Below are 17076 nucleotides of genomic sequence, written 5' to 3'. Positions count from 1 at the left end.
ATGTCAGTTTTGAGATGAAGGATCTTGGTGATGCAAATCACATTCTTGGGATGTGGATACTCAGAGATAGGTCAAAGGGTTTACTCTATCTGTCTTAGCAGGAGTATATATCCAAGATTTTGCAGTGTTTCAATATGGAGGGAGGGGGGGAGAAGCAATCGAAGCTCCATTGTCTCCATATGTGAAACTTGATGCAGAGAAAATCCCTACATTTGATTATGAGAAGGCTGAAATGGCTAAGATTCTATATGCTTCAACGGCTGGTAGTTTGATGTATGCCATGGTTGCTACATGTCCAGACATTGCCTTTGCAACGGGAGTGGTTAGCAAGTACACGGCGAACCCTAGCAAGAAAGCATTAAGAAGTAGTGAAAGGTATTATGAGATACCTCAAGGGCACAAGGAATTTGTGCATCTACTTTGGTAAGCAGAAGGCATCTGTCGTTGGCTTTACAGATGCAAACTATGCTGGACGTGCAAACTACAGGAAGTCCACTTCAGGGTATGTTTTTACCTTCACATGGGAATCTGTTTCCTGGATATCCAAGCTGCAGAAGTGTGTTGCACTGTCTACTATAGAGGCATGCAAAGAGGCCTTATGGTTGTCACATTTGGTTGATGAGCTTGGTATCACTGAGGTTCATGTCCTCCACTGTGATAGTTAGAGTGCTATCATGTTAGCATGGAACCCTGTCTTTCATGCAAAGACAAAACACGTACAGGTGAAGTATCATTTCATCAGGGAGATACTTGACAATAAGAACATTGAGCTAGTCAAGGTACACTCTGATGATAAACCTTGCAAACCTTCTCACGAAGGGTCTTCCAAGCAGAGCGGTTTGCCCATTGCAGGTAGATGATGGGTATTGGATAGGTGTAGCCTCTTTTAGCTTTGTACATACTTAGAATTAGCTGATTCTTTTCCTCTACCTTTGGGCACATTGCCTTTGGGGGGGAGGTTGTTGGGATAAAGGGCAGTGCCCAATGCAATGCCCGTGCCCACCCTTAAGGGTTGACATGTACATGAATTTCTAAAACATTATTGAGTTACTCTTTAGTACCACCAAAAGACTATGTCTCTGTCTCTCTTCTCTCTCAACCTGCATCAACAACTTCACTCCATTGATCCATGCATACAACAATGCAATTGGTATAGCTTTATTCAAAGTCTTTGGTCTTTGATCTCGAATTCTATAAGGTATATCATGTCCTAAACGGGGCCATAGAGAATGTCATTTCATGGGCTTTGACATTGTTGGGTCGATCCTCAGTAATAACTAATGATACTTAATGGCAAACAATGTTATAGGTTCACCTTCTAATTATTCACAATTATTTCATTGCTGAAGCTTTGTTTCTATTATGCTTTATTGTATGAATATTTTATTAATTGACTCTTTATAAATGCAAACATTGATTTGTATTCATATTCATATCGAGATATGTACATTGATATATACCCCTAGTTTTAGCAATATGTTGTTATGGCTTATTAGGAGATAAAGATTTGATTTGGGACATGCTAAGGATGTCATTCAAGGTAGTGGCAAAGTTGCCTAGTTGGATTATGTGAGGTCCTCTAAGTTTATTAGTTGCCCCTCCATGCTAGACCAATTTAACTTAGTACATTCATTTTGTTGTGTGTGACATGTAGCAACAATACCCTCCAATACTATTCTTATCTCATGTGGTTTGTGGTCATCTAGCCATCCATGGTACCCTGTCACTATCCATGTCAACATGTCCTTTATTGGAAGGCTAGAAATTGATTTGGGACATATGCAATGGTCGAGTTAGTGGGACTACTTTTATGGAGGCTTGATTTTGTTGGTTGGCTAGCAATGAAAGTAGAACTTAATCAGTGTTGTTGATTTGTAGCATTAGTTCTTGTATAGAGAGACATGGTTGTTATCTTTGTTCATTATAACCTTCCACTTCTTACTTTCTATATTTATTTTGGCCAAAAAATGCAAAACAAAATTAACTTACTAAGTTAAACTTTAGTGAAATTTTTACATTTTAAAAAAAATCTCATAAACAATCTTTTGATTGGTTAAGCTAGTTTAGGCTATTTTGAGCAACCTTAACTTTTTATTTATTGCTATTTCAAATTTAACTTAAAATGTTACTAGTTTTATGCTTTAATTGGGGTTTCTATTTGCAAGTGGCATGTTTTTTGCATGGCCTAACTGGTAGATGCTCTATTGGGTCGCTACAATTTAAAGAAATCCTTGGTTTTTTCACATAAGAAGTTTTTTATATTTTCCGATGTTAGTCTTCAACATCATAAGTTTTTACTAGAGAGGCACCATATACCTATCTAGACGCAGTTGGGGGCAAGGAGCTCCCAACTACAAACCCTTAGTTGGGGGCAAGGGGCTACCAACTCCCAACTATACCCCAAGCCAACAATCCCTTGCCCCCAACTGCACCTAGCTAGGGATGTGATTCCTCACAAGCAAAAAATCATGATATTATCGTAATACACAATATGGGAATTTGTTAAACTTATTGTGTCAACACCCATAAACAAACACACAAGCAAGAAAGCCTTTGAAAGAGGCTCTACAATGGCAATGCTCACACACACATGTACCCTTGTTATAGGAGTTTCCACACTTAAAAGGTAGGCATAATGCTGAGTTATGTTTATTTAGAACACTATGTTTAGTGTAGATGTTGGAATTATGCATTGGGTGCATGTATTGGATGCTTGCAATTTGCTCCAATCTACTATCAATGCCCTGGTACTCAATGCACTGATAGAAAGTTCGGCTACATTGATGATAAAGGAAACAAAGGAAAAGAAGGGGCATGCCATAGGAGAGAGTGTGTGTAAGGAGAGGTAGTAGTAGTGAGAACTTAACATCACCTATGTATATAAACATGAGCAAAACATAAATTAACAAAGGAACAATTATGAACTTTGTTTGATTGGACTAAGTTGGACTGAGGAGTCCAAGATGCCATTTTTATATGAATGCAAGTGAGAATTGCCCTCAAAAGACTAATACTACCTTTTGCTGTTCTTTTAGAAGACCCAATTTGCTCCTCTAAAAATTATTTTGATATGCTTAAGGTGTTAAGTAAGTTTAAGCATTGAGAATGTCCCTCAAGTTTTAACTTCTTCCTTAATTAGGGGCCTTCCTTCAACCTTTCGTCTTCTCTTCTAAGCTTTTTGGCATTGAGCATTCCCTTGAAGTCTCGTTTCTTCCTTGTTGGGGGACCTGTCTTCAACCTTCCTCTTCCATTCTAAATTATTCTTGTAGAATTTGCTCCTGTAGTAGGATGCTGAAGGTGGATCAGCAGGTTTGATTAACATTTGACGTTTCTTTCAACCTTTTCCTCGTCTATTACAATCTTTCTCGAACAGTTTGTTCCTGTAGAAAATGTTACAATGTGCTGAGGATGTGTCAGCAGGTTTAGGCATTTGTGTGCATCTACGAGAACAACAGACAGCAGGAAAACATGAGGGGGATGGATCAAATATGTTCACAGGACCATGATTAATTTTGAATTTGCGCATGGGAAGTGTAAGGTAGAGTGCCTTTGTTACCTGATTATGAGAGCCATTGTCACATCAAGTTTGAAGCACATCTCAATCTTTAATGTGCAGTCAAGGCAATGAATTTAATTGTGTGTTGAGTTGAATTTTCATGTGTACTTGAGGTCGCTATCCTCGATTGTGTCAAGGGACAGACTCAAATAAGCGTATGCAATAACCTCAATATTGATGTTACAGCAAACATATGTCCTTTATTAACTCGATTCAGTAGTAACACAAATTGTAGGTGTTGATGCATGATGCTCAGAGGCAGGTGACTTTATACATCAAGCTCACACACAGAACAAGGGAAATGCCGTTGGGTGGTTGAAGCCATGCATTTTCATGGCTAATTATAGTTTTAATTATCCTGATTGTTCTCCAACCTTGGGATACCCACTCCAACTTGACCAAAATTTCTGAAGCATGCACAAACTCCAATACAGAAGTCCTGACAACATGAAACCGAAAAGCCATGCACTATCATACACAGCTAAGAAAATGTTAGATGTGTGCTTCAATAGGCCTACTGTGTAGAGAAAACCTGGAATACTGGGTAGCACACCAACCACCAAAGCTACCACAGCCATCAAATTGAAGCCTTTGGTATACCAATATGCTCCAGAATGGCTCTTGGAGTAAAGAGCATCCACATCCAATTTCCGTCCCTTCAACATGTAAAAGTCAGTAAGGATGATACTGCTCAAGGGCCCAAGAAGGGCAGCATAACCTACCAACCATGTTTTGATGTAGCTCTGACTACTTCTGATAAATTGCCATGGTCCAAAAAGAAGCCCCACAATAGCAGTTACAAGTGCCCCTGTCCTAAAACTAAAAACATTAGGACATAAATTCACAAGGGCATTGGCAGGTGCCAAGACATTTGCAGCTATGTTGGTTGTCAATGTGGCCAATGTGAGACCAACAAAAGAAATAAGAACTGGTAAAACTCCACCAATCTGGCCAAGTAATTCAATAGGATTTGAGATGATATGACCGTAAATTAGTTCAGTGGAAGATGTCACCGCTAAACCTAGAAATGTAAATAGCCCCATGAATATTGGCAGGCCTAAATGACCAACTATTTGATCTCCTTGGGACTTGGCAAAACGTGTAATATCTGTCCAAATGCATACAATAAAGTTAAATTACATATTGGAACATGGATAAAAGCAAATGCTTTTGGATCCAGCATTGTGCCATTTCGAAAAGTCATAAATTCAGATTAGAAAAGGAAAAGTCTGCATCAAAAGATTTATGTAACATTTATCCATTGTCCCTTTACGTGACATATGCCATCATCCCTTTGCATCAAAAGATTCACATTTATGTATTTATGTAGCACTTACCATTATCGCTTTCCTTGTGTCACCTTGACTTATTCACGCTTTCTTGTAGATAAGAATTAAAAAACAAAGGCGAATGGCCCATAATATCACAATGTATTATATCATAGATTGTGCAATACTTAATGCGAATCCCAAAGAAGCTGATGCCTTCTCTCCTATATCAAGTGTGCATCAATGTGGGTCTTAATGCTGGCCTACTATCCTCTTAAGCTAATGGCATCGAGAAAGTTAGCTGCTGATCTGGGCCTGTCCTCTTAGGGTCTTGACAGGACGTCCCAGATCTGTAGCTGCTCCACATTTTTTGCATCTGATCTCTGGCTGTTCTGTGTTCTCCCTATTTGCTGGTCTAATATTCTGTAAAAGGGCACCTTGGGGGTACTCCCAATCTCTCTCATTTGGAGTATGCTTTCAACCTACTACCCAAAAGTATTTTCACACGCTTGCAATGTGTATTTGTCCTCACATGGTTGGTATACATGCTGGATTATCACTTTCACTCGGGCATCCTTGGAGGCTTGTGTTTCTAGTTTTGGAGACTGTATTTGGACTATTGTGGATGGTGGGCATCCCTTCAGCAGCTCATGATGGCTTGGGTTTGGAAAGTCCTATGTTTTATTCATTTTTTTGTTAAATTTTCTTTGACTCAGATAGTCTCTACTTCAGTGGAGGCTTCAGCTTGGAGTTGGACATATACAGCCAACATCTGCTACTCATCAGCAGATACTCTCTTGATGGCTTCAAAAGTGACATGGAGACAAGCTTCCTATTCTACAAGTTTTCAGCCACCTTCTTTAGAGTGCCTGCAGGTAAGACTTTAGAGGGGATCTACCCAGTACACGAGTGAAATTGAGAGGTGTCTACTATACAAGTTTCTAGGACCACATTCATGTTTAAGTGATCACTACACATCCTTGAGATATTTTTGTTCTCCATGACTGTCAGATGTTAGTAAATGACATGCTTCTCACATCACAGGAATTCAGAACCTTTCATTGAAGGAGGGTTCCAGTTGGTGGAGCTTTCCAAGAGTGGTCTAAGCCTCTTCTTCAACAAAGGCATTTCAGTATAGAGGGGGATGTAGGGATGCTACTTGAGAAAGCTTTGTTGTTTAGTCTAAAGAGTGACACCATGTGGTGCAATGAATTAGTGTTGAGCCTCACCCATGGTACATGATGGATTGATAAGAGCCATGACCATGTGTAGAGAACCAGTGCTATTGTAGTGGTAGTAATAGAGTTACTCGGCTTCACTAGGTCCGAGGCTATCACAAGGACATGTATTTTTAATGCTTAGCTTTGGCATTATTAAGTTGTGTACATGTGAGGTGCACATGTGAAATGTTAGTCAATAAGTCTCCTAGTACCCTAAGATAATAGTGGATGACATTGGCAAAAGTCATGTAAAGTTATGTTGGGCAAATACTTGTGGGTGCTTGGTGTTAGTTTGGGTCTAAGATATTAATAGGGTAATTAAAATGTCGAGTGGTGACGTTGGGACCATGCATTAATTAATTAATTAATGCTAGCCCTAATGCTTCGAACAACTTAAATCTCCATGGGGCTTAGTACATTAAATGAGAATGGGCACTAACTAGTAATTGGCAAGGAAAAAATAATAATTCATTAATTTGCAAAAACTAAATGATGCTGGAAATCACTTTTGAAAGGTTGCCACTTGGCAAACCTGCCCATGCAAGCTAAGAGAAAGTTGTTCGGGGCTGGCTGAGCATGGAGGCTAAGGAATTATTATTCTAGCTAGATTGACGCCTCTTGGGGCATTCTAGGGCTATCAAATTAGCTCTAAAACAAGCGACGGCTAGTCACACAACACAACAAGATAGAGGCAACAAGTTTCCTTCACCTCCTCAATGAGAGGCAGCAATAAAATAGGGGGCCTCAATAGCCAAACTAGAGTTTTACTCCCCTTTTGAAGTTGTTGGCACTATCAAAATTGCCATCAAAGCTACATTCAAAAAATACTCTCTTCAGCTAATTTCCTCTCTCATTCTTTGACATTCCCTTGGCAATTCTCAACATAATTCAGCCATTGGTGAAGAGCAGTAGTGATTTTTGCTGCTGAAACCCTAAGATTCGTGGCCATTGCCCATTAATTGAAGGCCCCATACTTGGTGTAGCCACTATAGAAGGAGAATTTACAGCTAATCCGAGGGGTGAGCCCATTCTCCATTTATTGTGACCTGCATGCAAGAGTTTGAAGACCAAATAGCACCCGGTTTGAAGGTCGATCAAGGGGCAAATTGATCTAAAGAGTTATTGATCATTTACGACAGCAATTGTATTGAGGATTGAAGAAGATCAGCCCATATCTCAGTATACTTCAACATAACAAATTAAAGAAATACCACAAGGGGTGCCAATTGATGGGGCCAATTGCTATCCAATATCCAATATTGATTAGTAAAGTGTATGTTTTCAGATTTGTGAATTTATTGATTGCTGTAATTTGTGTTAAATCAAGTCATCTACCACCCTTTCTAGGAAGGAAGGTGGATTTCATTCTTCCATTTCAAAGATTCATCAACTCCCTTGACTAGGTGGGCCCAAGGCATTTGTGTGCAAGCCAATGAATTTGCATTTTACTAAAATTGTAATCAATTGAGTGCAAATCAGCAAGCATGCCATCATATAGTGAGATGTGTTCAAGTCATGAGGATGCTTCACAATATGAAAGTTCACAAAGTATTGCAATGACTAATCTTAGAACATGCATGCAGCATGGGCAGCAGGTAGAGAATAGTGGTTTTGACCAAGAAATGGGTCCCTTAAGGCCACAAAATGCTAATGATTGGCAAGGAGACAAAGATTATGGTCATTTGCTTAAGGCTTAGTTGAGGACAAAAGCTGATATCTTTGCCAACTAGCTAAGGATCCTCGATTTGTGAAATTTTTGAGATCCTCGAAGAAGGACAGCAAAGGCAACAAGAAGATATCAACCTCTAGAACTTTGGGACAACAAGGAGTTCCTAGGAAGAGGCACCACAGATGCACCAAATGTTGATAATGACCAAAAGCAAATGATGCCAGTGGGACAAGCTACACAAATGCAAGGCCATCTTGGAAGTTGGTACTGCCAATCCAATAAGTGTTGAACAGCAAGGCATGCAAGCAAATATGGGACACCCGAGGTTGGCAATGGGTAGATTGTCCATGCTATGGCTGGTCAAGAACCATCTATGGGTATGTCACAAATCCTTATGGTATGCAGCAAGCAATGCAGGGAATGCAAGGCCCAATGTATTTGGGTATGGCAAGTGGAATGCAAAATCCCGTGTATAGTAGCGTTGGCATGATGCCTTGCATACAAAATGGCATGTATGGTAATGCATCTGCACCCTCTAGTGTATATAGAGCTCGTGGAATGGATATTGGTTACGAAAATGCTCCATATGGTGTAGGTTCTGATGCAAATACAACAAATGTACCTTTTTGTAGCCTTCACTTATAATAACTTGGTACCAAAGGGCAAAGCAAAGGACTACGATGCAGGTAGTACAAAGGTGAAGTTTAACATGTTTAGTGGTGTGCAAGATAAGCATTGAATTTCATTTAGTAATTTGAGCAAGGAATTGAAGGTTGCATATAAATGCTTTGTATGTAGATAAGAGGGGCACATGGCAAGGGACCTTCTAAAAGGTAGCAATCTGGTAATGCTAAAAATAAGGGTGATCCTAATGGAAAGAAGCCCAAATCCTCAGTTGGTTTGGTTCCCAATGCGATCAGTAATTAATCCAATGATGATGCAACTAAACTTTGTAGAGGATGGGGAAAGATTAGAGATCAATATGCATTGATCTTCTTTGACAATGGAGCACGAGCAAACTTATTCTCTACAGACATGGCTGCCCATCTAGGTATCAAAGAGGATAAAATGGGCCCTATGAGAGAGATTAATATGGTATGTATGGGCCATGCAAAGCCTATCACACCTCTTATTGGAAAGCTTTGCTTGCATATTCAAAATTATATGGACATCGAAGAGTTCTTCATAGCACTATTGGAGGGTTGTGATGTATTGCTTGGTATGCCTTGGTGTCATGCACAAGGGAAAAATCATACTCTAGATGTAAAATTAAAAGGGGAATATCCCTATTGTATCAGCTTTTGCCATCTCAGAAGTAATGAAAATTTATCTTTCAACGTACTTGGTTTTTTCTTAGAATAAAGATGAAAATGGAAATGGAGAATATCTCTAAGTTAGACAAGGATCGCATATCATTTCTAAAAATGTATGCTAATTGCTTTTTTTAGTCACTTTCAAGGCCTGCTTGAGAGACCAGAAGATTATGCCATAGATTTGATTCCCAAAAGTACCCCTCCTAACAAGCCACCACACAAGGTGAGTGCAGCCCAAGAGGAGAAGATGATGAGCCAAGTAAATGAGGTGTTGTTCAGTTTATTACACTACTTTGCCTTGGTTATCAGAACAGTTTTGGGTTTCAACATGTGTATGCATCCCTTACGGTTCTGAAAATAGTTATGATTCACGTATATGGATTGTGACTAGTGACTAAAATTTTAAGCATACAAAGGACATGCTAAGCAATAGATGCACACATTGTTTGACTATAATGCCAACATGTATTTCTAGTGGTAGCTAATGCATTTGTATCATGCTTGGTAATCAAGCACAATTGCAAAGATTTAAGGGGGAGGTCTATCATGAGGACATGAAATTTTAACTGAATGCTCTTTGGACACTTAAGTTGTGCATATATGAGGTGCAAATGTGAGATTAAGTTAAATGTGTGTCACAGTGATAGATAATCCTAGCTTTGTCAATAGGGAATATTGGTGGAGAGTTGTTAGGGACAGGTTCCAACGGGGTACCTAGGTCATATCTTGGTCAAGGACAATGAATTTCCCCTTGAAAATCACTTTTGGTGTAATGGGGTCTAGAGATTTCAATTATCTTATGTCCTAGACCAAGGTTTGTGGAAAGTTTCAACACTTTCAAGTTCAAGGAGGTTAGGAATCTAAAATTGAGGTTGGGAAGCATTAAATGTTATTAAAAATGAGAGCGGAGCAGAAGGGCTAGGTAGCTTGTTTTTGCTTGTGGAGGCCCCAGTGAAAATGGAAATTTGCCAAATGTCAAGTTTGGATCAGTTTTGGGCTGCATGCAAGTGTATCTTTCATGTTGGGCTCTTTTTCTCCCATTCTCGACTGTCTAGGGCAGATTTGAGAGTGGAGATCTCAGTTGTGAGTAGGGAGACAGCTGCTAAAGGACAGCATGATAACCTGATCAAGAGCAAGATTCTGGGGATGTAAATGACAGGAAACCCTAAAAATGAGGTCATTAACAGTTGGTAGTGTAGATAGTGGATTTTCAGATAACAGCAAGACCTAGAAACCAGCAGTGACCCAATTTGCTTTCTCTGAAATAGGAGAGGATTACTGTTACAGCCCCTTTCTTGGCATCAAATTGAAGATTTCTCTCTTCTCTGCTGTCCTCCATCATCTCAGTAAATCTAAAGGTATTCAACACTGTTTTGCTTAATTCAGACCTAATTATTGCTGTGATTGGGATTTATCAGCTGTTTGGAGAAGTGTGCCATTGAATCTCGGCCATTCCCAGCAGATTGAGGGTGGACAATAATGTTTAGGATGTCAAAACCTAATTACAGCACAAATTAGAATTTCTTAGCCAGCTTGAAGTGTGTGCCCATTAAAATAGAAGCTCAAAGATCAGAACAGCTGCAAGAAATGAAGTATTTATAGCAAATTGATAGAGATTCTACATCCACATTGAAGTTGACCTACATGCAATTTTTATTGAATTTGATAGTTGAACAATAGTGGCCGATGTTCTTTGATTATGATGCCTATGCTTTTTGCAATCGAGTACTTTTGCCTATGTCATTGCAATTCAATCGAGGATGATTGCAAGGATTTCAAGGGGGAGGTCTATCACGGGGATGTGTGTTTTTAATAACCTACAAGTGTGGCATTTTCATTGTGATCGCCTCGAGCATTATATTCTCTCTCACTCATTAATACACTGCTTTTCATTTGTGATTGAGTGTTGTGCATCAATTAATTATTTCATTCTCATTCATTCTTCATTAATTTAACCACGCAATTACTCCACACCTGGGCCAACAATAGTATCAAAGTCACTTACCTCCATCACCATTGCTCAGGACTAGCTTCCACGTAGCCACTGCCATTGACTGCCACACCACCTCAGTCAGCTGCTACCCAAAGCCATCGCCATTGTGCAAGCTCTTATCGCCTCGACTAAGTGATCTCGACAGTCGCACTTCGCCATGCTGCCATTGTTGCCTCCACTCAATTTCCTCAGCGCACAAATGCCATCAGCATTGGGATTGGACCGCCTACCACTTGTAGCTCATGCGCCTTCACCATCTACAGCTACTATCATTGCTCAATCGAGTGCTTCATCCACTATCCTACAAGCTGCAGCCACACAGCTCAAGCATTGACTTTGTTGCCCCTCACTGATCAATTGGTTTATTGCCTTGGTCACTACGCACTAGTCTCACCATCAGTCGTTGAGGTTCACCGCAGACCTGCCTGTTACGCCCCTACCATTGGTCCTCAATCAGCCATGCACCTGTGGCCTCAATTCACATCTAGATGATCCTATTGACAATCTTGAGAAGAGTCGCTGACAAAGCCTACCACATCGACACATCATCATGGCATCATGTTTCATTTCGACCAACACATAATTTTTTATCCTGTTCCAAGTATCCTTCATTACATTAAAAGGTTTAATATCTCTTGTTTCAAAAAAGGCCCCTATTCGCATCCTTTTGCCCCATCTAAGCACAAGTTGTGTAAAAATTGGGGACTTTCACAAAACCTCCAATTTAGCTCCAATTTATGCAAGAAATTTGGGCCTTTTCATAAATCTATCAAAATTCATCATTGGATTGAAGAAATTTGTTGTCGCTTGTTGACAAATTTGGGGCTTTTCGTTGAATTGCCCACATTTTGCCAAAATTTCATTGCCAAATTTGGAGCTTTTTAAAAATTTGGCATTCCTCATCAAATTGAGGCTCAATTCATCAACAACCGCGACATCTAGCATCATTCGGGTAAAAATTTCACAAAAATTCTTCGAATTCCTCTTGAATTTATTGATGAAATTTGGGGCTTTTCACCATTCGAACTCAATTTCCCCCAAATTTCTTTGGAAATTTGGGCCTTTTTTGAAATTCGTCAAAGTTGAGGCTCAATTCACATTGAGGCACAGCATTTGACACCAATTGGGTAATAATTTAATCGAATTTCTTCAAGTTCTCTACAAATTTTTGGTAAATTTTGGGGTTTTTTGCCCAATTTCACCTTGGAGGCACTCGAAATTTGGGAATTTTGCCTCAATTCACTTTCTTTGGTCTCAATCTACTCAAAAAATCATATTATTTGGCTGCTAGAACTATTTTTTCCCGATATTGAAGACAAATTCTCTCATTTCAGCTCCTTAATTGGATGAATTCTCTCAAATTCTGTTGTTGTCTGCATTGTCGAAGCATCTCATCCATTAATCTCTGATTTCAGCATAATGCTGATTGCCGCCTTGTTCAGGTAATATTTTATTTCTGAAAAATATTATTTTCAGCATATTTCTCTCTCTCCTCATGGGAAAATAGCAAGAGAATATTATTACTCTTCATATTATTTGACTCCATTGAAGAAACTAGCATCTCTTCTACATGGCAATTGTTCACATAGTCAAACAAAGGAAGATCATCCTAATACAAATAGAAGATGATGCAAATGCATGATGAAATAGTCAATGATCAAATCCTTGTAAGTATAAGCGAAGAAACCATTCCCTCTCACCACATTGAAAGGTGGAAGGAGAAGTATGCACTCTCACTCTATAACTCGGCCTTGGGAGGGGAAGCCTCCAGGACCCAAGAGTGTGAAGGTCAAAGAGAAAATTGGCATGGTGCAATGAAAGAGAGAATATACCTCGCACAAGCCCTACAAAAATCAAAAGATTCACACGTGAGAGAGAGAGAGAGAGAGAGAGTCAAGAGAGAGAGATCGCGTCGCCTGTCGTGCCGCCATAGCCTGGTTCCCCGTCGTCAGCACCTGCGCGTCTGCTTCCACGTCGTCGCCTGCAGCTGCCGTCTGGCCGTCGTCCGCAGGGCCGTCGTCCGTCGCCCGCAGGCCCGTCGCCTGTCGCCCGCCCCTGAAGCTCCGTTGGCCGCGGCTGCCCCTGGCGCCCTGTTGCGTATCTCCCACGCCACGTCGGGCGCGACTGAGTCCCCCGCCCCGCTGCTGGTCGGCCCATCGTCAGCGGCCCCCGCCCTGCTATCGCCCGCCTGAGCGGCGGGCTCTGCACCAGCGTTTCGCTCGTTTGCCCTCTGTGTTTAGGGTTTCTGTTGGCGAGGCCCCTGCCCTGCGCCCTCGACTATCCCGCGCTGCCGTCGACTGCCAGACCTGTGTTCCACCCTCAGGCCCTTGCACTGTTAGGGTTGCGCCCTGCCACACGCGTTCTTGGGACAGGCCACGACTCAGGCTGACAGGTAAAGCTCCGGTTTCATTGGCTGTGTTTGTGAAATCCGTCCTTGGACAGCGCCGCTGTACAGGAAAGAACGAGAGCGAGAGCGAGAGAGAGAGCGCGAACGAGAAGACAGCAGTATGGCTGGCCTGGATATGGATTTTCTCGACCAGACGGTGGCAGCCCTTGGCCCTGATTCCGATGCAGAGGAGACAGAGGATATGGTGCCATGCACGGAGGAGCTGCCTCCGGGTTTTGAACTGCCGGGTTCTGAACTGCCGCCTACTGGCAAACGCTCCAAGCATACTTCTGATGAGCCAATGGGTCCTCAGGAACGTTCCTATGCGCAAGTGGCCTCTGATCCTGTGGATTCGCAGGAAATTGACTGGGAGCATTTGCTAGACTTTGCCAATACTCTGCTTGGCGATTATATCCAGCATAATACTGAATCTTTTTCTGAAGCGGGAACGGATGATGTGCTGGAAGCTACGGTGGACCCTAAATCAGTCTTGAGATCCTTCTCGGTTTTTTATGATCGTGCAGTTATCCTTTTCTTCACTGGCAGGATCCCAGTGCTGTCGCATATTCGCCAGTGGATGCACCATTTATTGCAAGGGGAGTGTGTTGAGGAGATCTTCCTTGGACCTCGCGGCTTTTATGAGGTGCTGTTGAAATCGGAAATGCATCTAGCTGAGCTCCTGTCCAAGTTGCCACTATTCTTTGATCGCCGCCTGGTCCATGTTGTACCATGGCGCCCCATGGCCGACTTCCAGCGTCTGCTTCAACGAGAATGCCCGGTGTGGGTGGAAGTGGAAAATTGTCCGGCGGTCTATTGGCCAATGTTGAAGGATGCGATGGCGGTTGTGGGCACGGTGCTGGTTCCCCCAAGCCTCAGGGCAATGAACCGGAACCGTTTATGCATGTTATGGGACACGGCCAGGAAAAGGCCCGCCTGGCTTCGCCTCAGTTGTTCAGGCATGCATCCTCTGCATTTTCACTTGAAATGGGGCAACTTTGCGGAGCACTGCTTTTCATGTGGAAAATTGGGGCATTTCATGGCTGAATGCCCTAAAAGGCAACCGTCTTTAGAGGATGCGCAGATTGTGCTGCCCAAGGACGACATGGTGCTTGATGCTCCGCCCCAGGAAGTCATGGATAAAGGCAAACAACCGGTCCTCGGTTTGGATTCCCGTCGCATGGACTGGATTGAGGCACGTCCCAAAAAAGGTAAAAAGTTGGATGCAGGCCTGGAAGATCCTGGGCCTCCTGTTTCCCAGGATTCCGTGCGCACGTATACGCGCAGAAAAGAAATGGTCACTTCACAGCAGGCTCCGCGCACTATGGCCCCGTCTGCCCCCCGTAATCAGGCTCCAAGGAAAGTCTATGCTGATGGTCCCAAAGGCCCTCCTGCTAAGCTAGCGTTTGATACCAAAGGTAATGTGATTACTCCCTGGGATCGGCGTTATCCCCGCCCCACTCCCAAGGCAGTGGATTTACCCTCTACCTCTAAAGCAGGTCGCCAGAATTCCTTTGCAGTCTTGGCTGATTTTTTGGATGAGGGCGTCCTGGATGCTCTCGCGGAAAAGGTGAAATCGAGGCAACAGGTGCCTCGTTCCTGACTTTCTTTTTTGAAGAGATATGAAGCTAGCCACATGGAATGTGCGAGGCATTTTCTCTCGACATAAGCAACATGCCATGTGGACCGTCTTGCATGAAAATCAGTGGGATGTATTGTGTGCAGTTGAGCATAAAAGTCACGGTGAAGCAGGGAAAGTTGTGGATTGTCATGGATTCCGTCTGTTTTATGCAGGCACCCATGCTACGCACTATTCGGGCGTGCTAATGATTGTCCATGAGAAATATCAGCCTGTCCTTATTAAAAATGATGTGCAGGGCCGCTTTCTGGTTATCGAAGTCTTATTTGAAGGAGAGATTTTATGGTTATTGGGCCTCTATGCGCCGAATGATCCCGCATCCCGACGGGATCTTTGGTCCACTTTGCAGGCCTCCATGTCACGTGGCCGAAGGGGGCTTTTGATGGGAGATTTCAATATGTGTATTCACTCTTCTCAGTCCACTTCAGCGCATTCGGTAATGGATGCGCCGGAAAGCCGGGTGTGGAATTCCTTTGCTTTGCATGTTCTTAAGCAGGATCTTTGGTCCTGGCTTCACCCTTCTTTTTCGGGGTTTACTTTTCATTCCGCACAATATGCAACTACTTGGTCGCGGCTGGACAGAATGTATATCATGCAGGGGGGCGATTTTCTTCCCGACATGCTGGAAATGAAGGTCTTGCAGCAGTATGCGTTGTCGGATCATTTCCCCCTTCAGCTAGAGATGCGGGCACGATCTATTGCGCCTTTTATGCAATTGCTGGATAGGCTCCCATTACGTTTCAACTCCTCTTATTTGAAGGATTCAATTTTTCAGGGCTATATGCAGCAATTGATCGAGAGGTTCTTATTGGACTTCACCTCTGAGGGCTTGCCTTCATTTGCACGGTTGCTCTCTAATGTACGGCGTGTTGCTCGGCAGTATGGGATCCATCATGCATCGCTTTGTCGCCGTCGTCGATCTGCAACAGAGGAGCTACTGGCTTTGGTCCGCTCCTTGCTCCTGGATTCCCCAGATGATGATTTTCTGTTGTCATTGGAGAGGCGTTTGGCCCATCTTCTTCAAGTATTTCAGTTGAAATCTTATCAGCAGGCCAAGCTGCATAACTTGACTGACACATTGCAAGATAGTGCCTGCCAGTCTCATAAGTTCTTTCGCGCCTTGCATGCGTCTCCGGCTCGCGACAATATGACCAGACTCCAGGATTCGGAGGGTCGCATGGTCACTGATCCGTAGACCATTGTCAATATGTGCAGAAATTATTTTATGGAACTCCTTGGTTCTTCTCCCTTGCCTTCTAGCCAGGTTACGCATGCCCGCTCGGTCTTCTATCATCTGGTCCGCCAGCAGGTTCCATTGGATATGCAAGCCACTTTGGAGGCGGATATTTGCGAGGAGGAGGTCATGGATGTTTTGTTGCACCTGCCGACGGATAAAAGTCCTGGCTGGGATGGTCTCACTAATGAATTCTTTCAGAGCTCAGCCACGCAGTTGGTGAAGCCATTGGTGGTCTTGTTTCAGCAGGTTTGGGAAACGGGGGTCATGCCCTCCTCATGGAAAGAAGGCCTTATCAAACTGATTCCAAAGGTCCCTTCACCGTCAAAGCTGCAACACTGGAGACCAATCTCTTTGATGGGCTCCATGTATAAAATCTACTCCAAAGTGCTGGCGAATCGGCTTCACAAGCACCTTCCCGCTATTGTGCATCCTCTCCAATATGGTTTCATTAAGGGCCGCAACATTCTGCATAATATCTTAAATGTGCAAATGGCTATTGACTATGCGCGACACTCCGGTCAGGAAGTGGTATTGATTCAATTGGACTTGGAAAAGGCGTTTGATTATGTGGACTGGTCTTTCATTGCAAATCTCATGTCTGCTATGGGCTTTGGTACCCGAATGTCCCGATTGATCTACACCATTAGTGTTGCGGCTTCATCCAGAGTTATGCTCAATGGTGGGGTTACAGAGCCCTTTGTCCTTGCACGCTCAGTCAGACAGGGTTGTCCTTTGAGTCCACTCTTCTTTGCCCTGGCGACTCACCCGGTCCTTTCAATGTTATCCTCCATGGCAGAT

General features: G+C 42.7%; 1 protein-coding gene and 1 long non-coding RNA gene across 2 annotated transcripts in view; one reads left to right on the top strand and one right to left on the bottom strand.

The window, feature by feature from the left end:
• Positions 1 to 3167: 3167 nt before the first annotated feature.
• LOC148026799 (uncharacterized) lies at positions 3168 to 6161 on the top strand. Its single transcript, XR_015692904.1, has 4 exons — positions 3168 to 3309; positions 3421 to 3538; positions 5541 to 5699; positions 5869 to 6161. It is a non-coding gene; the product is annotated as an uncharacterized LOC148026799 (long non-coding RNA).
• LOC148026798 (purine-uracil permease NCS1-like) overlaps positions 3629 to 17076 on the bottom strand; it is a 33233-nt gene continuing 19785 nt past the window's right edge. Inside the window, exon 2 of the mRNA XM_087691325.1 lies at positions 3629 to 4664. Coding sequence (XP_087547451.1) covers positions 3910 to 4664 — 755 coding nt within the window. The 3' untranslated portion in view covers positions 3629 to 3909. The remainder of the gene's footprint in view (positions 4665 to 17076) is intronic.

The sequence above is a fragment of the Lygodium microphyllum genome, chromosome 13 (assembly GCF_053477565.2).
Source record: "Lygodium microphyllum isolate KBCC chromosome 13, Lygodium_microphyllum_v1.1.10, whole genome shotgun sequence".
In the NCBI taxonomy this organism is placed as follows: Eukaryota; Viridiplantae; Streptophyta; class Polypodiopsida; order Schizaeales; family Lygodiaceae; genus Lygodium; species Lygodium microphyllum.
The sequence above is the reverse complement of the archived record's forward strand: the minus strand, read 5'-3'. Positions and strand labels throughout refer to the sequence as shown.